Genomic DNA, 23,530 nt, shown 5'->3' with positions numbered 1-23,530 from the left:
TGGTATAATCCCAAATGGTCGAATCCCAGATGGACTAATTCTACATGGTCTATTCTAAAGAGCATCTAAAAGACAACCAACCCAAACCCCGCCTAATAGACCACAAAATGGTGATGGAAATCAAAAGCAAATGTTACCAGAGAAAATTAAGTTGCAAAACTCAGCACTGCAAAATAAAGAATCACATTTAGATCATTATTTCCAAGTAAAACGTAATATGGTGTTAGAGGTGGAAATGTTAAGCATATGAGCTTTGACCGTTATTTGGTGCTGGAAGATTTGTTTGACATTCAGGAATTACTTTACATCTTTCCCCTCGTATTTTCTTTGGTTTTGTTGTTAAGGGACTGGACTGCATTCATGTTATTGTTAGCCATTTCAGCATTATGCTTTCAAAATTATGAATGGATACTGTTTCAATGGGGATAATCATGACTTTTGAAATATGGTCTGGTTGGTCTATAAAGCCCCAAAAAGCCCAAATAGAGATAAATTGATTTTATGCCCATCTTTCACAACAATCAATACTTTTCTCTTTTCAATAATTGCATTATGAAAAAAAAAGAAAAACCCCAACAAACACATTTGCTACCTTTCACAAATTGTGGCAACCTATTGTAGTTATTAGTAAGGCAAAATGATTGTATTTTCAAAGTAGAAGAACGTGACTTCATCAAATAAATCAGTCCTCTTTCATAAACATAGGAAAACATTAGATTTTTGGCTCTTTCTTACAAGTTTTTTTTTCTTTTTAATTTGTTTGTTAATGGTCAATTCATTATTAATGCATAGCTTTTATAAAAAATAACAGCTCTTATCTGACTGTAAAATAAAATCAGTGCCTCAATATGTTACTGACTGAAGACGGGTGCATGACTTTGGGATAGTGAATAAATCAAAGTGATCATCAAACCAATCCTGCTGCACAAGCTTCTTGTGTGGAAGGAAATAAAAAAGCACAAATGATGCCTGGAGTGAGAGCTTTGCGTCTTTGCTTGGACCACGTCAGCTTTAGTATAGCATTCAGCGCACTGGCTTCTTTTTCGATCAGCAATCCATGCAGATTTGAGATAAAAAACTGGTTCACCGATACATACATAATCAATCACCTTCGTAAATGGGTCTAGCTCGACCGACGTCGGGGTTTGGACAGGGCTCTGGGTCGGCGTCACCCCGCCGTCGTCGTCCTCGCCTGCGTCGATGTAGTCGATGTGGTTGTCGCTCGGTCTGAAGCTCCGGGGAGGGGGATCAGGGGCGAATTTCTGCTGCTGCCTCTTTTCTTTCTGTTGGGACGCCCTCTCGGCTAGGTACTTGGCTTCTTCATCTTCATTGCTTGGCTATAAGCAAAAATGATAAGCAGATATTCCATTTCTAACAAAAATAGGTCATGGGGTAGATACTTCTCTGATTCAATTCAGGAAAAATTACGCTGTATAGTTACAGAAGACATTGACTCATAGGAAGTTGGCATCTATTTGGAATTGGAAATGAAAAAATGCTGGCATCTAAAAAAAAAAACTAATACAAAAATTTTCAACAGCCTATAATGCACAATATGACATTCAGAATTTGAAAGCTGCATTTATCAGGAAGCTGGCAGTTGGCATTTGGAAGTGTCTGGAATTTTGACTTTGAAGTATCTTTATTATGAATTTGGAAGCTGGAAGCTAGAATTAAGAATCTGGACAATTAATTTTGGACTTTGGAATTTAACATTTTTGGAGTACCGGTAAGCAATTTGCAATTTGGCATGAGGAATTTGGAATTTGGAAATTAGGAATTTGGCATTTGGATTTTGGCATTTGGAATTTAAATTAGGATTTGGGGGAATGAAGTTTTGAATTTGAAGATTACATCTGATCTCAGCACTGTAACCCATGCCCTAGTTGTTTACCTCTGATGAGGACCACCTCTTATCTCCTTCCAAGTAACCTGAGTCAGCCATCTTGAGTTCCCTCATCTTATGATTGAAGAGTGAAATCTCATCCTGCATGCTACATAAGGAGAACAAAAGAATTAAAACAGTCATAACAGTGATAAAGATCAGTGACAATGTCAATATGATGATATTGTCCTATTTTCATGTACCCAACTTTAATACAAAGCTAAATGTCAACCAGTATTGGTACATTGGGCGATTTCAAGTCCGGTGTTGGCCTTGGTGTTGGTGTTGAAATTTGGATTGATTCCCCTCGCTCTAGAACTTATTCAGAGTTTGTAAAACTGATCCAGATCACATTATTGACATCTCAACAACTAGTGAGTGACTTTTCGGGACCATCTTCATTTTATGTTTGGTGTAATCGTGTAAAAATTGACCTAACACCAACACCAAAAGGTCAACACTGAACTTAAAATTACCCATTATTGAGTACAGGTGGTAACTACATGTAGGCTTACTGTCTCTTGCGATCTGTTAAGATAGGCCTTTCATAGCTGATCACTTGCATTTTTCTGAAATCCAAATTTGTTCTACAATCAAAGTGATTGCCACAACTGACCCCAAGATCTTATAACATCTGATTCGAATACTCCATGACTTAGACCACGGTTTCGAACGCAGCGCGAATCATGACAGTGGGAACTCGGTATCAGGAATAGCAGACAATACCAAGGAGTGCATGTAATGTAGGCTACCATATAATGAACTGTACTCACCTTACATATACATGTGTAAAACATATGTCATACAATGTACATCTATGTCCATGCATTAAACATATGCCCATTCACTAACATATGCGCCCCGCATTAACAGCACCTTGTACATATGAGCAAGTAAATATCAAGTTATCAAAACAAATGCTCTGAAAACCAAGCAAGAGAATTTCACCAAAGCAATATAAACATAAACTTTGGCAAAATATATTTTGAAATGAATCAGTATTACCTAATCTAAAAAACAAAATCTTAATAAAGGCTAAATTAAATACAAACAAATATGGAAGAAAAGATTGTAAATACAATGTTTGATCATAAATGTACAGTACATACACATACATGTAGATATTAAAAGAGAGAATATTTTCAAAACAATATAAAAAAAATTCCTCATTATGACTGAGGAACATGCAAAAAACGGTACATTTCATGCAGCGAATTACAGTGTTTGTTATCTGAACTGAAAGCGGTCTCACATATTGTAAGCTTGGATACATGTTTATAAAACAAATCTTTAATGATAGAATAAGACATGTAAAAATTAAAGAAAAGTAAAAACAAATCAAAACTGAAAACAAAAATATGGGTACATTATTGTAAACAAAGTCATAACTCTGTAATCAAATTATTTGCTAAATGTGCATATACAGTAGACGTAGAGATAAAGTCTGTGCAGGATAATGAAAGTAGATCAGATCAGGGGTTTGTTTTTGAAACTCCATAATCTACCTTACTTCATAGCCAGGTACTACGTTTGCATGGAGGTTAAACTTAGCACACCCACAGGTTAAAAAGGAAATGTACTCATAACTAAAGAAAGTAGGATCACAACAAGATATACCATGGACACTGGACACACAGAGGTGATACAGCTAGGCATGTCCAGGGTCATTATAAGACTGAGGAATTTGGATTGATTTGTTTTAGAAAGAAAATAAAAGAATAAAATGCAACAAAAATATTGTGTTGTTTTAAAAAGCTTAACTTATTGAAAAGGATGTCAGAGAGTTAGATGAAATAACTAAATAAATAAGCAAATTAAAATGAAATAAAACAATGATACATGGACCTAAGAGTAAATAGGGGGAAGGGCTGTCCTTATAATATTAACTCAACTAACATTTTTTAATAAAAGTGAACGTAATACAATGATTGGATTTTACTATTACTGAGACGAAGGAAATAGTGGTGTACTTGGAAAACCTTGTAAGGAAGGGAAACAAAAACCTTGACGACAAAAAAGGGGGTCACAGTTCAAGACCATTTCCAAACATCCTTTAGAAAAATCTGACAAGCAAAACAAAAACCCAACAAACTGCAAAAACATCAATATACTATCAGGGGGTACTCTCCCCCCCCCCCCCTCTAAAATACGGTTTCCCCTTTACCCAGAGGGGAAACCGTACCTATCTGGTTCAGTCTGAATTCACTTTGACCTATCCAACTCAGCATGGGACTAAATTAATTGTGTATCGGAGGACTTTGTTAGTACACCATTTTATAAACCTAACCTGATTGGGTTTATATTAAAGTCATGTTTCCCTCTCTTTGGTAGTAATTTGGTAGTGATTTTTTTTTACCTGATTGCTAAGAAACCATGAATGCTTGTAAGCAAGCAACCAGAAGACCAATGGCTTTAGGTCCTCTCCAGGGACCTGGTAATGAGGATTGAAATGCTTATACCACAGGGCACTAGCGCACCAAGTGGGAATCAAACCCCGGGTCATCAGAATAAGAAACCCTGCTCTACCGAATGAGCTAGCACCTCCTCCGTTTTGGTGTTGCGTCTGGAAGACATGTGGTGCCCTAAAGCAAGGCACATGTATAGGTCATTGTTGAAATGATAAATTTAAAATTCAGAAGTTTCAAAAGAATAAAATGGCTTGAATAATTTATATTCAGTGTTATGCTAAAGATATTGTTTGATGTAAACTATTAAATTATATACAGGAAAAACAATAAAATGACAAAGAATTATTTTGTGAACATGCAAATAACATTGATTACTGATTTGATATCGAAGGCCATCCAGATATTTTTCTTCTGTTCTTCCTTCTTCGTTTCATGTTGCATATCTTTCTTCTTTTTTCTCCTCCGACCCACCCTCCCCCTACTTCCCTTAATACTCTGTTCCTTTTATCATTTCTGTATTCCTTTTTGTTTGTGATTACTCCCTTTCCCTTCGGTTTTATAATAATGAACTTCACAACCGCACAAACTCAATTATGTGAATATTACTTGGGCATTAACACGAAATAGGGTAAATGTTGTTAAATATAGAACATAAATGTCAAACTCTCACTTTTTACCACATTAAAGTTCATGTGTTATAACACAAGGGATTCAAATGTCAAGTTTTAAAAATAGAGCGGGTTTAGTCACTTCAATCCATCTTCTATGTGCAAGTGCCTCGTGCAACATCCATAATTCAGACATGTTGTTTTACATTTACTCTCCCAAAGTGTTAACTTTATTGTATGTGTACAACAATAATAAATTATAATTTTCAAGAGTCCTTAAGAGCAATGGAACGGGCATGTTGATCATTCTGATATTACATACAAAATTAGAATACATGTACATGTTTTTAGAATAACTACTGAATATAGTTGTAATATTACAAAATTATATGTTTGAAAATCATAAAACTGCAACAGATAAACAGATAGCAAACTAATAATGCAGCAATAAGTAGGGTTGTACCCAGGCAAGAAATAGGGCAAATGTTGTTAAATATGTATAAACTCAAATTATGCTGGACAAGAATTGGCAGGCATCAAAGGAAATGAAAGCAGAGCCAACTTTTGATTGGTTTACCTTGACAACAGTGTTATTATGATAAACAATTTATAAAGTGTTTAACCATACATGAAAGTGGTAATGGCTTAACTCTACTTATAAAGTGTCAATTTTATTCTAAAGGTGGAAATCAAGCATGAAAATGAATTTTGTTGATTATATTACAGCATAGTAAGTGTTATTTTTTATCTTAAAGGGGGAAATCAAGCATAAAATAAATTCAGTGTACACTATACAAGCAGATGATGATAAAAGTGGAAAAAGGGCAGAAAGGTGTCATGAGGGATTGAAATGCTAAAATCTTCAAACTTAAATCTATCCTATGGACTTTCTCAAGCTTAAAGTAATCAGTCTTGCTAGCTAAAACTATAAATATCAATCATTTTTGCTCATCCCTAAAGCATGACTTTTTTCTGAGAATTCTAAATGAATTTTCTGTGTTATTTTTATATGACTGGTTGAACCTTTAGGGGTTTTGTTTTTCATTAATCTTTATTAACTGCAATGTACAATGCCAAGGGCAGACAAGCTTTCCCTTTAAAGACATCGACTTACAACATTACGTGGAGGCAGCGTCATACTTAAATGCTTTTAACACAGACATGGCATCTAAACTGGAGGTATTTACATCAAGTTCGGCAGGAGGCAAACCAATTCGAATCTAATTTGAATTCTGTCAAATTGCACAGCCTAATAGATTTTACAAATATAGTCCTCAAAGGCATTGTAGTGTAGTCTTTCAGACCGAGTTCTTCTTGAACATTGCGAAAATTTATTTGGACACACGAAGAATGACCCAGTGGATTTGTAGTATAGCAAGTGGGGCCCGCAACCCAGGCATTTTATAATTATATTCATAAATTCAAATCCATTTATCATAATTTATCAATCTTTCCATAATAATAACAATAACAAAATATCAGCCAGGGTAGCCACTTCAGTTCCGAAAAGTGTTCTCCCAGCGGGCACTGCTATCATTATTACCCCGGCTTTAGCTGAGCTGCCTAAAAGTGCTCCAGCATTCACAGAATTTCTTCCTACCAGGTACCCATTCACCTCACCTGGGTTGAGTGCAGCACAATGTGGGTAAATTTCTTGCTGATGGAAAACACAACATGGCTTGTAATTGAACCCTAGTCCTTCAGATTGAAAAACCAGCCAATAACCACTAAACCACAATGCCCCCCTTCCTCTAAACAATATATTCACGTCTAAAACTGATCTATTTAGCATGTATTTTGCATACTACAGTTTTAACTTTATTTTTGCTTTGATCATCATAGGAATCCCATACACGAATCAAGCTTGATATTAAAAGACTACATTTATTTGCATAAGGATCACCAGAGCATGTACCCACTTTTAATGAGCAACCATAACAGATTGCATCAACACATCACCTTGAAAAGATAACTAATGTTCGGAAGCATTTGCGTAGCCTACATGAATGTGACAATGTGTTGTACAATGGTGGTAGAGAGGCCTGAACAGGGAGACTCTGAACCAACTGATTGTCTTACAAGATGTGTCTGTCCAGGACGGAATGGATGAGATAGATGTCTAGCAGAGAACTGGGTAGGGTGCATCCAATGATGTACAAGGCGCATACAGGAAGTAATGAAACATAGAAATGTATACAGGAAAAACACTAGACAAGGAGACAATTAGGGAGAGAAAGAGATGAAACATGCAGAAGTATACTATGACAGAATGGCCCGTATTCTGAAGTCGGGTTTAACTTAAACTCAGGTTTAAAGTTGTGGTTAAAGTATGGATAGCCACTTCTTACATAAATCACTAACGGGAGAGATATCACATTTCAGCTCATTTGGCTCTCAAATCATTCATAATTGTCTAAGAAGTATATAAAATAGGTGATTGTCTTCACCATCGATGAATCAGGAAAGAGCACATTAAACATAGGAAACATACAACTTCATAAAAATTTTGACACTTTTGGCTTCCCATAATTTTAGCACAGAGTTAAACCTGACTTCAGAATACGGGCCATTGAGAATATATTCAGGAGATGGAGAGAGAATTTAGGGATAGAAGAAGGACAGAAGGTGGTTTCAGACTGCCTCGAAGTTCGGCAGTTCCAGGTACATAATGTGAAAGCAAACTACAGGTATGCATAATTTCCCCGAAAGAAAGTACCCGCTAAATATTAGGTACTTGGCGAAATTACAAGAACTTTCGCTGGGATTTTTCCAAGGTCGCAGGTATTTTGGCAATGTGAAAGCAATTTACGGGAACTTTTGGCCTGGGCAGCGCGTTGGGTGGCTGCTGAGCTAGTGATTTTGAATCTCGCGCCTCGCTTGCATAGCAGACCATACTGCGCATGCTCGTAACTTCAGGAACTTATTACGAAAGGTACGTTTCGGGGCGGTGTGAATGCAAGAATAATTAATGGGTATTTTTTAGCCTCAAGAAAGTTCTCGTAATTTAACGGGGATTCTTCTGATCGAGGCGGTTTGAAACCACCTCTTGAGAGAGAGAAGGAGGGAGGATACACAAGAAGAGAGAGGGGGGACAAGATGGAGTGGCGGAAAGAGCAAGAGAGGGGTTGCTGAAAAGGAAGGAAGAGATGTACACATGTAGAGAAATAGAGGGGGGCAAAAAAGAAGTGGAGAAAGAAAGAACAGCAAAAGAAAACTTTACTACATGTAAATAGGCTTATAGCCTAAATAACTACACATTTAATGCAAAGAGAAAAAGGGACAAAACAGAAATACATAGAGATGACGATAAACGAAGAGACAGAATAACAAACGAGACAGGAAAGAAGAAAATTCTTGGCCAGATGGCGATGGCATGCATCCCTTCCTCTGATCTGCTGCAGTGTCAGAATACATTACTTTTTCAATCAAGCACCTCGCTAAACACTATCTCTGGTAAACATAGTACATTACTCCTAATGCAAACTATGCAAAGTATTTCCTTTGCGAGTGCTCAGGTAACTTCAGGCAAAATTCCTTGTGGATCCTTTCATAAAGGTGACTTGGAGATTATTGTCAATTTCTTGTATTTGTTTTTCTATGTTTTTGGTTGAGATTTGATTCTGTTATTGTTTTTTTTTTTCAATTTTACTTTTCTATAGTAGCATATTCCAATTTTATTGAAAAAAAAGTCATAAATCATATTGTTTTGTGAACTTTCCATGCTAAGAAAAACACCATGATACTAATTTATTCATCATCAAAGCATTTCATTGAATTTTCAGCATTATTTTTCTATGAACTGGAAATCTGGGACTTCAGCTATTTAACAATGCTACATACATGCAAGACCTTTGTTACATACATACATAGTACTTTGTATTGCAGGCATCCATTTGAGTTCAACATAATTGTATTTACAATAAAAATACAATATGTTACAAATAAAATTGTAGATAATTTTTAGTGTGATTCCCTGACAAAGTTTGGAAAGCACAAAAATACATGAATCCATGATCAAAGTTACATGTAAATACCTCAAACCAAGACCACAATTTTCCCCACTGTAATTTGTGGTAGATTGGCATTCCGAAATGTCACCATGATTTATGAATATTTAAGACATATGTTCACTTTAATGACTCTATGCCACCAACATTTAACTTCTAAAAAGTGCAACCAAAACGTCTGAATTTAAAATTGGAAGCAACCATAATTTTTGTCTCTACTGTACATGGAACATTTTGCTTTTCATTGAATTTATTTTGGTCAATACACATGTGTGTTTAAGTGCTGAAAATACATGTATATCTTTCAATCTTTATATTGAGTGATTGATTCATTCATCGAATTCCTTAAATATAATCAATATCTGAACATGCAATGAACATACATCTGCTAAAGATCAATCTGATATTTTTATTAATTCATTTAAATTCGCCAATTTTATTCAACTACATGAATTACTGCCTATTTTTTGGAGGGAATTCTCCTTAACAGAGAAAGGATAGTCTAGATCAAAACCCTGTCTTCAAGAGTTGCGATTGAGCTGATCACTCACAACTATGGACGGCCAGCAACGTCAACATCTATTATGCAAGTTTGTTCAAAATATTTTCCAACTATGATGTGTATTCATTGTTTTCTTGAAAATTCAGTGTGCTTCGCTTTGTTTACAAAGGACATTCAAATTTCCTGTAGAAAAAATTATGGCACTGATGGATTTCCATACAGTTACAACTGGTTGGTTCAATGGTAATTCTTTGTAAGACGTGGCCCTGGAATTTTGTTTTAAAAACCCCAGTCACTCGTCCCATACAGTATACACCCCTCCCAACTACCAAAGTCCAGCGAAAATGGGTGGGGGAGGGGGGAAATGACCCCTACACACCCCCAAAATACTAGCCTTACGTACTTGACCTACTCACAATGTGAAGTTCCTGAATGTTATAGCTTTGTTGATGATACAGGATGAGCGAAGGAAGTATCTGTTTTGCAAAACTTTAATAAAATATAATCACTGTGTGATACAAAAATAAACAAGGGACTTTCGCATTGCCTACAGTACACCTTAATAAATACAAATACAAAAAAGTTTACTGGTTATTTATTGGATTTTTAAAATGCAACTATAAATTGATAAAGGAAATATACATATATAACTAAAAAATTATAAACATTTCATCAATCTGAATAATGATATGATAATGAAATAAATAATAACAATTAAAAAGTAATAATAAAATAAAATAATTGTAATAAAAATAACAATAAACAAATCAATTATTATACATGTAGCAATATGGTACATAATAATCACAACAATAAATATATAAATCATAATATCATGGTACATAATGATAACAATAATAATGATGATAATGTGTCTAGGTGTTCATATATGATCGTTAACATCATCATGACAACCAAACCTTCAAGATTTAACAGTACTTGAAATGAGAGGATGAAGATTATTCAAAACAAATAATTTTATGCATGTACATTTGTTCACTATCAACAGTGTCTATGGATTTTTAAAAAAAAGACACCAAAATTAGTAGAATTAAATGTATAGTGTACTACATAATGCTTTCTAAATGGTGCATGATATCTGATCTACAGTGTACTTGATATAATCCAGCTAGCCAAATAAATACAATGGACTTTTGTTATCTAGAATCCTACAATATTAATCTTATAACAGTATGGTACATAATTACCGTGTTTACACATTGACTCGGCTCGGGTGTTGAATCCGCGAGCCGGGTTGAACACTACATATAAAAAGGCGAGTTCAACTCGGCTCACGAACGGAAGAAGAATTATGACGTCACAAATTAAACGCGGGAAATTCACCGCCGGAATCGAATCTTGTCCGTGCGAACAACAACAATGCCAAAAGTGAAAGCGCGCGCAGTGACCTGGTCAAGAGAGTTCGACACGGCTTTCTGTTTACACACAAAAAATTGCCGAGTCTGACTCGGCTCGCGGGTTGAAACCTACGATTTTGGCGGATCAAAAAAGCCGTGTCCGACACGGCTCGCGGATCACACTGATCGCGTTTACACAGCATAAAATTGCCGTGTTGAGCACGGCTCGCGTGTCGAACCCCCGAGCCGTGTCACTGTGTAAACACGGTATATTTCTTCGTTGTAACCAGAATGATGTTCATGGCATGGGTGATGCAATTTCGAAGAAGGATGTACATGTAGGAGATGATGCAGCTTGGATTGTGAAAGAACATGTCAAGAGCAGGATGGGTATCATTTATCCCACTAAAATGGTGATTTTAGAGACAATGGAGGATGGTACAAATGTTTATGTACATTTACTTTATTCATTCTTATCTCTGAGTGGCCCCTATGGTCGCTCCCAAATATTCACTACAATTTTGCTCTCCCCCCCTATCAATTCCAATAACGTTTTTTTTTTGGGGGGTTAACATTATCAAAGGTTGTATCAAAGGAATAATTCATGCCCCACACCCACCACTGCCCCCCCCAAAAAAAAAAAAAATATTGAAAACAAGCAGTGAAGATGACCTTCAATATGGGGTCGATTGCAAAAACTAAAGCTAGGAATTTATTGAAATGCAACTACCAAAGCTCAATTATAATAGTGCAATTTGATTTTCTGAGTAGCAGTTAATTGTAACTGTTTACAAAATGTACCCCACATCTACACAGGTGAATTCAAGTTGATAAAAACTTGTATGCATTATTCAGATTCAAAAGATACATAGATGAATTATAGTAAATCTGTATAGGCATAAGATGCTCAAAATGAGCACAAACGCAGTCTAGAATCTTGATTCCTTTCTTGTTTCTATGTACCCAAAATAAGTTTGGATAAAGCCTGTGGCTCTGTCGTCAGCATTCCTTCCCAGGGTTCAATGCCCTAATGACTGAGAACAGACCACAACCGATACACACAACACACAGCACACACCGAACATGTACAGTACTATTATTGTACAATCACTGATCACATCATGCACACAGATGCCTGTCATTTGGCATGGGATGAATGGTATGTTACCATGGCAACCACAGTGATGCAGTTCAATTCAAACGAGTCTCAAGAGGGATGTTTGTGAAATTCTTAAATTACACCAGGTACTTTTCTACACGTATAATTACTTTACATGTACAAGGACCATGCTTGTAATATACATAATTTGAAAAAGACTATGTACAGCACACCAAATTCCATTTCCAAATCAATGCATCTTTTATAGCGGAAGGAAGGCATTGCATTGTTCCCCCAACTACAAAATATTGAAAACTGAGCACAGATCTCAATATAATGGAAAGATGGTAATGGGATGGTAATAATAAGTATGAAAATTACTCAGATTTGACCCTTTCAAACATATTCCAAAAAGGTATAGCCGCAGGTACATTGTACTCGTAGAGAAGTTATGGAAAAGTAGGAAATCCATTATTTGTCAGTAAATAAGCAGATGGTATCCATATTCTTGGCCCAAAGTTAAAACTGGAGCACAGCTGGAGTACAATTCCACTCCAAGTTGAGGACTGGAGTTACATGTAATTGCAGATCTTGACAGATCTTGATATGTAATATTTCAATATAAATACGGTACATATCCAATACTTCAATACAAATTTACATAAATTCTGACCTACATGTACATGTACAGTATGTAGATCTTGGATTAAATTGTCACCTTGCTATTCAGATGGGTGGTATGTTGTGTATGCGCAACAATTTTCAATTCCTATGTTTTTGGCATAAGGGCGTAAGTCAAGGGCGCACTACGTAATATGCACAGTACAGCGTGTGGGAGATTTAATGTCCTTCTGCCTGAATACAGGAATGAGAATTGATGAATTCATAAACACTAACGCCCTTCTACCCGCAAGGTGACAGAATGATTGAATGATATCAATGTACATGTATGTAATGGTATAAAACACAAAACAATAAACAACAGATGGAGTTTTATAGCTCTGTCCAGTGATACAAAACTAAAGAACAAGCGTGCATGGAAAAACAAATGAAAACATGCAAACTCAAAGCTGAAACTGAACGCAACACAAATGAATTGAAATTCACTGCAAAGGTGACAGTGCAGCAACGCAAACGGCTATAAAATGTCTACTGCGTGGATGAAGGGAAAATAAAGAAGCAAAAAAGTGTTTTATACCTAAGGTCAATCCCGGTGAATACTGGCTCAGAGGAGAGTGGGGCAAGATCGGATGTGGAGAAGGAGAAAGCAGAGGATGAGGTGGAGAAGGACGGGGTGGTCGGGGAGGTTTCGGGAGAAGATTTGGAAGGGGGTAGCTCTTGGAGCGAGAGGGTAGAAGTGTTTTTTGCTGAGAACCAGCGGTATCTGATAGGGGGAAAGCAGACAGAAGGAGCAAAGACAAAGTTGGGTTAAAAAAACTGAATGAATTCAAAAGATGCCTCTATGACATAATGTACATGTATACAGCTGGTACATTATAATAGCAGAAATTTGTGCTTGAAATATTGTATCAACTGCTGTGAAAAGTATCATAAAATTGTCAACTTATTTCAAAAGTCAGATATATACCACCAATGTCTACTGGAAACAGGCGATACTGTACAAACAATAAAGCCTATGTTGTCAATGGGTTTGGCATTTGTATTGAACCAAATAGCAAATAAAAGGGGTTCCTCTGGAACTTATGACTGCCATTTTTTGACATATTCTGGCAATTGGGGGGGGGGATATGGGTAATTGGCTCCATGTCCCATTTTCCCTAGTCACACAGAAACAAGTAAAGAAGTTTCAAGTTGACCAAATTCTTCAAAAGTGGACCCCTCATGAAAAGCCATGATTATGCCTATATTTGTAGAAAATGAGAACCAACATTTGTTACAATTCCCTGATTTCCAGTTCTAAAGTGACCCTCAAGCCCCCCTCCCCCCCCCCCCCCCCCCCCGGAATTAATTCATTTTTTTTTAATTACTATAAAAGATCTTAATTCTTATCAGCAGATGATACAATATGACACTGCATGACTGACCTACCTACACAGGTACACGCTAACCCGTGCTAACAGTGTAAACAATAAATTACATCAGAGCAGAAACATATAATAGTTGACTGTACATTGCAGACAATGCTTCTGAAAAGCATTGCTAAAAACATACATCTAGGACAAAGAAAGATTCACTTCAATAATTCAGATTTCAAATCATATAACTGAAAGGAAATAGTGTTAAATGTTAAACCTTTTTATAAACCATTGTTGCTTCTGGTAACATGCTTATTATAGGGAAAGTATAAACCTGATGGCATTTGTTATTGATAATTTACCCTTTATGGAAAATTAAATGTTAAAGGTTTTCTATTTTCTTTGAAGGATTTGGTTCAAATCAACCAAAGAATAAAGATTTATAAGGGATTTTTGACATTTCCAATTTTCTGATATCATATGGGAGCCCCTGATTCCGTTTTTTTTTTCAAAAACAACTTGATGTATGTTGGTCTTTCCCTTTAATTCATTAACTTTCCGGGGGCATATTTTACTTTAATAAATGAACAATTATGAAGAAGACATTGTGATATATCTTGAACACAGCAAAGAACATCAACTCAAGAAGACAAATCATGTACCCCACAGCATGAAAAAACAAATTTCATGTACATGTATATGTACTGGATTTGCTGAGCTGGAAAACAATTGGGCTTTATAGCATGTTGACAAACTTCATGGCTGTGTTTACGGCCGAGCAAAGAAATAATTTGCATGACATGAATATTTTTCAACATTATGCATTTTAACATGAACAAACACTTATTGAAATACACTGTTGAGAGCAAACACAAATATGTTGATATGTTTACAATTATGATGTTTGCATGACTTTTTTTCAAATGAAGAATGAATAGCTTTTTAAAAACTTATTGGGAAAGAAGCATGATGGCTTGCTGCTGCTGCAAATATGTTTGGAACAATATAGTTACGTAAATAGGCCTACACGTATATTTTTTCATTTATTATTATTTCTGTAAACTCTCATTTATTCAAATTTACAACCAAATATTTGATCATTACCAAACATGTGTATATTTTTTCCATTGCAGCAAGCCTCACTGTAATTTTGTATTTTACTTCATGAGAATGTGAAAGTTATGGATTACTTTTTCCATGGAAGTTGATGAAATTATTTCTTACTGGAGCTGCCCTTTAAATCATAGCAAAGGCACATGGGAAAATACTTGTGGCTCAATGCACTGCTACGTTAATAAGGATACTACATGTATGTACACATAGCTGAATATTAATACAAACAAGGAAATTACACTTTATGGGCGTAAATATGTTACATTCATTTTGCTGGTTGAAATAATTTTTGAGGGGGAAATTTTGATAATTTTGTCACTCTTCACTGTTTTATAAATTTCATTGTGCAATATTTTCTGGTGATGCTGTTTAATTCATGAACATGCTTCATGGACTTTGAAATAAGTTATGTTTACAATTGGCTCAATATTGAAAGTATCCCAACATGTATCCATGGCCGTACACAAGATTTTTGGCTGGGAGGGGGGGGGAACGTAATTTAAAAAAAAAACTTGAAAGCCAAAGAGTGAAGTGACCAAGCTTGTCATAACGAAGCTTTTCCACTTTGTAGACTAAAATTGAAGGATTTCTTGCATACTTTTGGTGAATTTTGTTTTTAAAAATGTAAGTTTTCAAAACATCTGGGGGGCAACTGACCCCCCCCCCCCCCCCCCCCCGCTGTGTACTACCACGCATGTATCTGCTACGCCCATGCAGCAGTCTCAAATTCACCAATATAGAAATAGATAAAAGGCAGTAAATCTGTCTTCCCATCCTTCTTCACATTTATAGCTCCCCCAAAAAGCTCAGGTATCCTTCACCTTTCTGCCTTAAGCTACCCCATCACTAATCTTTCTATTCACCCATTTAATTGAAGCAGGGGGTAGGATTATATTACAAAGAAGAGGACATGGATGGGTGAGAGTGGAAAATCGATTGTTCGAAAGGACATCTTAAATCCGTTCACTTGTCAGATAATTCTCATTCCTATTGTAGTAAATACTAGAAATATACAAAAAAAACTGCATTATAGTAGCAATGAGATTTTGTTTTACATACTATCAGTAATATCAAATTTTAAACCTCGGCAATGTGAGTGCAACATTTGAACGGAATATTTGTGTTTGTTTATGGTAAAAGGAAAATTATTCTGAATTCAATCAAACATTATTTTAGACAAGATGCTCCTCTGCCCCAAAATCATAATCACACCTCCCTACGAATTTTTTGAAAAAAAAATTGATAGGAATACATACTTTGTATTGTAAGGATGCCGCGATGAATTCCAATCGCTTTGTTCTATCATCCCTCTCCTTTTATCCGCTCTCGTGGCTTCCGTTGAAAGGTATTTAAATATATGTATTCTTCCTCGTGTACAGACCTAAAGACAGGACAAGAATGAGGTGTTCAATGAAGATGATCATGGTGTTATTACTATCATTATTTTGTTTGGCGTCATCTAACTAAATCACTCTGACCCACAGGTCTCTCCTCCCGATATAACTGATTGGGGAGTGCAGGTAATGGAAACAGCTTTGCATAAGTCCAGAGTTATGGGATTGGTTGTTGACTTCCTTTGCCCACCAAATAAATGGTCAAATTCACTCTTTCATACTTTCTTTATTAAGCATCAGGGCCCGTATTCCAAACACAAGATAAGCTTTTTGCTTATGAAAGTTTGAAAAATTTTGTCTTAGCATTTTGCTTGTCTAAGAAATCTTCCCTAACAATATTCTACATAAAACTTAATACATTTGTCACAAGTTAGATGATATAAGCCAAAGTCTCAAATTCTATGACGTCATTAGAAAATTGCAATGTCACGCAACTTTTGTCGCAAACGTAACACCTGCTTCGCTGTAAAAAGCATATGCTTTTTATGTGTTAAACCAAAAATCACATTATGGCAAATATTAAGATGGAGAATTAAAAAAAGTAAAGTCAACATCAAAGACCATCATCCAGCAGAAAAGAGTAATATCACAAAAGTTGATCAAAACCCTGGCATATCAGAACAGCAAGATGTGGCACAAATATCTTTAATAAATGTTTAATTTATCAACAATTTCCTTTCTTACAAATGTATGGAGAATGCTTCAAGCATAAAAGACATGTATTGTAAAAAAACTTTTGATATTTTGACTTCCGATTATTCTAGCACAATAGACCATGGCTCAAGTTAAACCCGAATTTGGAATACTGGCTGTTATATTTCACATCACATACAGTCACATGTTTAATAGTGGTCACATGTACATACCGAAAACCTGCCTTTATTGGCCACAAAAATTGCCTCCCGTTTGAAAGGAATGTGTGTTTACAATACTGCGATCAGTAACTACATGTAGCTGATCCGGACCAGTCTCGGGATAAGTCGTAAAATTTTAAGTTTATGAATGGCAAGGGCGATTTTGGCACCAGACCTGCCCCAGGCCTACAAGTTTTTTTAGTGGGTGATCGTAAAAGTAGCGCAGGCTCTTCTACAGAACTTACTAAACACAATGGAGTGGACTCTTTTAGCACGGGCCTGGTGCTGAGCAAAAAATCATAAATTTATACTGAAAACATAAGAGAACCTGTCTATAAAGGTCACCTGTTTACAGTTGCCACTTTTTTATCTTTCCTTCAGTGGCCTTCATAATAATTCACAGGTTTGACATAAATGTTCTTTTTTTATTCTTTCAAGGGGAAAATATCTTTTGAGGGGAATAAATATGGCTGATCCCACGGCCCACCAAAGGAAGCTCTCAGGCCCTCTAGTGGGTCAAGGACCACCAAGTGAGACATTCTGCTGTGTCTACATGAACCAACCTGAGCTGGGGGGTTGGTGAGAGGATTGTGGTCTACTTCAAAGGTGTCTAACGTCTTCATACTCCTGAAGCAAGGTGGTATCGTCTGGATCTTGTTACATGATATATCCAGCTTCACCAGTTTTAACTTGCTGATTTCTGTGGTTATGGAGCAAAACAAGGAAATAAAGTCATATTCTCATTTTCTAATGAAAATATTACAATTCAATTATCAAATCTGAAAGATGTACACATGTAAATGATATATTTTTATAAAAATAAAGTTGTGGTATCGATCGTACAATGAATTCCGACAAAATCTTGATATGATATCATTGGTATTTTAATTTGGTAAAGACACTGGAGTATAACTGGACAACTCCTTCATTTGTACCAGTACACAAACTCATAAAATAATTTTTCAACCTCTTTCAGCGAACAGCCCCACACCAATTAAACACAATGTATTGACAAGCTGTACTTTTGTCTCTTGTCATCTGAAGATTGTCCAACAAACTTCTTTGAATCGAGCCAAAGGATGGCTAGCCAATAAAGCAGAGATTCAATGTTGCATCAATCCACTTTATTTTCCCCACAAAATGTCACAGAAACCTAGCGAGGTCGGAAGGCAACAGGCCAAGAGCGGGTTGACACAATCACATTGTGACACGTTTGAAAATGACTCTGGCATAATTTCTTTTTTTATTGGAGAGAGAGAATAACATGCTTTATGAGGAGCTAAATTTAAAGGTATATGTGCTACACTGTATCTAATCTTGCCCCCAAAAGATTTAGGTGATCAGGAGCGGAAAAATCCATACACAAAAAATTAATCCAGAAAGTAATTTTACAATACATGTACATGTATGTAAATAGAGATTTGTCTCAACTACATGTGTACTGTACAGGGTGTAATTACCTTTTTATTAAACAACTTTCCAATTTAAATGATTATCCATCCTAAACTGTATTAAATGTATATTGATTCCTTCACCGATTTCTTTTATCTCTCACCAATCATTCTGTTTATCTAAATCTCTACTTTCAAAGAACTCATTTTACTTCCAAGGTTAAATTCCCATTGAAGATTTAAACATTTCAATTATTAAAATCAGGACGTCTATTAAAACCTACTGTCCATGTACAAACCATACATGAGGGGAATGTTTCAAGGAGCGATTTGTAAGCCATTTTCACTATCAAACAAACATTATAAGCTACAAAAATCCAAACATCTGATTGGCTAATTTCTCCTGTCTCATGTAAACATGTCTTGCCAGAGATAACCTCAGTGACTGATGACCTTATGACATACTCCGCTCCCTGGGGTCAAATTAAAGACCCTCCTGCCTTCCTTCAAATGACTCCCTCTTGTTCAATTGAAAGGGAAAGCAAATTGGGTTAAGAAAGCTCACTGTGTTGGAATTCCATTGCCAAGTGCGTCATTGGAATAAACTACTTGTTTATACAAATCAGCAAGAGCACAACTAACAATAAAGACTTTATCCTTGGCATGTGAGCCTGGTTTTAGGTCATATTATATTTGCCAAACTTGTCCAAAATGTGATTTTCATAATTTCAACTGTACAATGTACAAGTACTGTACAGATGTATTGTACTGAAAGCAGAGATACGAACATAGTCTAATGCTTGTATTGTAAATGTGCATTCTTATTCTAATCATGTTGTACATGTATTGTAATACACATACAGTACATGCAACTCTCAAAAATTAATACATGAAATATCTGCAGTATAATACTTTTACCCAAGAATTAGGCCTATACATGTATCCTAAACTTCCACTTCCACTCTATTATTTTCTTTGGTTAGATTCTTGGCATAGTAAATTCTTCCCTCCTAGTCAAGTCTTTCAAGGATACTTTTGCTAATTGAATCAGAGGAAACAACTTTATTCTCTCCAACTATATTGCACCAAGCCATATGATAAAACACCATTGTTAGCCACCTGGCACAATAACACTTGATAACAACAACATAATGTATATGATTCAATTCTGAGTCATACATAGTATGTACATTATACATGTACATGTACACTTTATAACAGCTCCATTCAGACAAACAAAAAAGAGTGCATGTGGTCCAAGCCGAGCAGGGGTTGCTTGCTATAATGCATCACAACATATGAGATGCAGGCTTCTGGTAGTCATCAATGGCATTATGCATTGGATACCACATGAACGCTAACCCTAATAACCAACCCTTTTTTTCTACTGGTCCGACCTGATCATGTCGGACCAGTACATACATGTAACCAGTTTTTCAATTATTTTCTGGACCGAATTTACTGGTCCCCAAAATAAAGAAAAATATGAAAAAGACTTGAGTTTATTTTGCTGTCTTTATTGCTTATTTTTACCCCCCCCCCCAAAAAAAGGTACACACACAGCATAATTCATGCGAGCCGATTTGGGGGGACACAAGAGCCATTTTCATAAAAAACAGAAGAAAATTAGATTCTTACTGGTCATGTTAAACCAGTAAATCTGGCTACATGTATTTCTGAAAAGTTACTGGCCCGACAGCAACTTTTACCGATCTGGGACCGTCAGACCAGTGCTAGTGTCGCGCACTGTTTTAACTCTTTGTGAGACACACACCCCACCTTCTCTGGGTTGTTCCCTTCCGATACGGAACCTGTCCTGGGGGCCGTTTCAGAAAACTGTTCATATAATGTACCATGTAAGAGCAACTTGACTTCATAAAACTGTTTATAATAAGTTACATGTAAGAATGACTGGCGATCCTTTCTTACAGTACTTACTAAAGCATTGCCAATGAAATACCATTTACCACAAGAAAGGATCACCAGTCATTCTTAAAGTCGCTCTGATCTTACAAACAGCTTTATAAAACACCCACCTGGGCCTGTCTCGAGCATAGGGCCCGTTTCAAAAAGACTTAAAATTGTCAATACCTAGAGGGTGTTTCATAAAGCTGTTCCTAAGTTAAAAGCGACTCAAGAACAACTGGTGATCCTTTCTTGTGGTAAATGTGCACCATTCAGTGTTCATTGGTGATAGCTTTAGCGCATAAGAAAGGTTCACCAGTCGTTCCGCTCATAGGAACTGCTTTATGAAACACCCTCCAGGCCTATATGGTAACATTTCCATATGAAACGGGCCCCCGATTTGGAGATGGATGTTACATTTTAGATCTGAAAGGCTCTGACTTACCATCTGGTAATGTGACAAGGTGATTTCTCCTAATATTTAACTCTTTGAGTCCCGACATTTCCCCGATCTCATTCGGTAAATTGTCTAATTCATTGCAGGAAGCATCCTGTTTTAAAAAGTAGAAAGAAAACATCAAAAATTCATTATGTCATCTGTACTTGTAAATAACTTTCAAACTTTTTCAACTCTTGCTATGCTCCTTAGGGAGTGAAGAAAGTGCATACATTGTGCATGCCAGTGTAGGCAAGCCATAATCCAACGACTTACCGGTCATTTATTGACACATACTGAAGTATACACCAATAAATATATAAAGTACCAATTTCATGACAATATCTCTCCTTTCAACTGAATTTAACCGAATGAAAATTGAAAAAAAAGCGTATTCAACACCACCTTTTTGTGGGGAGAGTTCAAGATGCATGGCCAAATTTGAATTTCATCAGACTCTGATGTACAGTACAAATGTATGTATATTTGTAATCCAGGAAATAAACAGCTCTTGTCATCCCTGATATGCACAATGAAACAATACCGCAACCATAATACTTGTGTATTGCATGAAATGTAATAGTGTATCCATTTCAAAATTACCTTCATACTGACCTCAATACATATTACATTGAACAAAAATGTAGTGAAATATTTCTGTGTACATAAAACTGAAACCAAAAAAAGTTTACCATAAAGCTACTAAAAACATCATGAGAAGGGGGGTATTGTGGGCTTTGAACCATTCATCCCAAATTGTGTTCAATTCAACCTAAGGAAATTGCAGAGGAGCCCCTTGTATTAAGATTTCCCATTATTTCAAAGTCTAAATTATAAAATGAAAAGAACAAAACAAAATTTCTAAAAGACCAAATCCCCCACCCCCTTGCACAGGACTAAAATTTGCTATGAAATTGAAATATGAAAAGAAATTCAAGATGAAAAAAAAAACATTTTGAACGGAAAAATAATTAACACAAGTTGCTTATTATGATAACAAAACAAAAAGTATGTTAAACTTCAAAGAAACTTCATATTTGGAGAAAAGATCCAAATCTACAACTGTCTCTCATTATTAAAACATAAAAATCAACCTCAGCACTGTTCTCTTCCTATTATTGAAATTAAAGGGGAATCCAACCCAAATAAAAACTTGTTTTTACAAGGAAAAGAAAAATCAGACAAGTTGATAGCTGAAAGTTTGAACAATATTGGACAAACAACAAGAAAGTTAAGAATTTTTTAAAGTTGTAAATATTGGTAATCACTATACCCATGGAGACTTCAAATTGGCCACATATGGGATGTCATAGTGATGTAAGGCAAGGACTACTCTTCCATGTACTCCAATGCATATTATGGCTGAATTGTCATTTTTCCCAAAAGTTTTATTTCAAATTATATTTTTCTGTCATGAGGACATAAAACAATATACTACCTGGATTATATTTAGATTACAGCCCCAGGGTAATGGGTACTTGGGAGAAAACCACAAATCCCTGATAATAAAGTACATGGCCTATGGGAAAGTTGTCCTTGCCCCTTATCATAATTTACTTACCTAGTTGCCAATTTGAAATCTACATAGTATTAGTGATCTCAATTTTAAAACAGCAATAACTTTCTTGTTGCTTGTCCGATTTCTTTCAAACTTTCACCATTCTGTTTAATTTATTTTTCTCCTTCCCAACACACCATTTTATGGCCAAGGCTGGATTCCCCTTTAACAAGGATATTAAACAGTTCATATGTTGTATGCATGTATCAAAGCCCAATGACAAAGATATCTTTTTATATTTTATGGAGAAAAAAAAACTTGTCAAAAAAGAACTCACCAGCAGCATTAACGTGCGTAACTTGCCGATTTCTGGAGGTAACGAGACTAATTTGTTGTTGCTAAGTATTAAGACTTCCAGGAATAGATCACATATTTGCATAGGTAAGACACTGAGCTGGTTACGACTGTCAGGAGAAAAAACATAACAAATTGAGTTTTGCAATAAATGCAGATGTTTCATCAGTAAAATTATGTTTAAAAAATATTATTCCTGAAAAAATGTACAATTACATGTACATACTGCAGGTCTCACGCTGATAATAATGTAGTTCCCACAACATTTGATGATGTAATACATTCAAATAAAAATAAAAAATATCTTTTGCTTCTTCTATCCCTCTCTCCTCACCCACCTCACCCTTATTCTCCTTTCCTCCTCCTCCTCCTCCTTCTAAGTTCTCCTCCTTCTATAAAGTTCTCCTTCCCCCTCCCACTCCAATTCCTCCTCCTTCCCTTCCTACTCCTCCACCCCCTTCTCTTTCTCGATCTCTCCTACTCATGCTCATCCCCTCCCCCTCTTGCTCTAATCTATTCACCTACATAATGTACATACATGTTTCTACATGTACTCTTTTTTATATTAAATACCTCCAATTATTAGGCCCTACTTGTATATTTTTTTCACAATCATCATGATAACGATACTGTATCATGTACATCAATGTATCATTTCGGATTTCCATGCATTTCATTGCATCATTGGAAGTATTCTACCGAGATGTACAGTGCATATGTACAAATGTGATTCAAAGAGAAT

General features: G+C 35.9%; 1 protein-coding gene across 5 annotated transcripts in view; it reads right to left on the bottom strand.

Moving 5' to 3' along the window:
* LOC121430360 (leucine-rich repeat and calponin homology domain-containing protein 1-like) overlaps positions 1 to 23,530 on the bottom strand; it is a 66,432-nt gene that overhangs the window by 25,041 nt on the left and 17,861 nt on the right. For 3 of the 5 annotated variants that reach the window (XM_041627641.1, XM_041627642.1, XM_041627644.1), the window contains exons 3-9: positions 22,772 to 22,898; positions 20,946 to 21,051; positions 17,768 to 17,904; positions 16,213 to 16,337; positions 13,066 to 13,251; positions 1,895 to 1,994; positions 1,110 to 1,337 (exon numbers count right to left, since the gene is read on the bottom strand). In XM_041627641.1, coding sequence (XP_041483575.1) covers positions 1,110 to 1,337; positions 1,895 to 1,994; positions 13,066 to 13,251; positions 16,213 to 16,337; positions 17,768 to 17,904; positions 20,946 to 21,051; positions 22,772 to 22,898 — 1,009 coding nt within the window. Of the gene's footprint in view, positions 1 to 1,097; positions 1,338 to 1,894; positions 1,995 to 13,065; positions 13,252 to 16,212; positions 16,338 to 17,767; positions 17,905 to 20,945; positions 21,052 to 22,771; positions 22,899 to 23,530 lie in introns of all 5 variants that reach the window. The other 2 variants (XM_041627643.1, XM_041627645.1) reach the window with 2 other exon arrangements.

The sequence above is a fragment of the Lytechinus variegatus genome, chromosome 16 (assembly GCF_018143015.1).
Source record: "Lytechinus variegatus isolate NC3 chromosome 16, Lvar_3.0, whole genome shotgun sequence".
Classification (NCBI taxonomy): domain Eukaryota; kingdom Metazoa; phylum Echinodermata; class Echinoidea; order Temnopleuroida; family Toxopneustidae; genus Lytechinus; species Lytechinus variegatus.
This window is presented reverse-complemented; position numbering and strand designations above follow the sequence as displayed.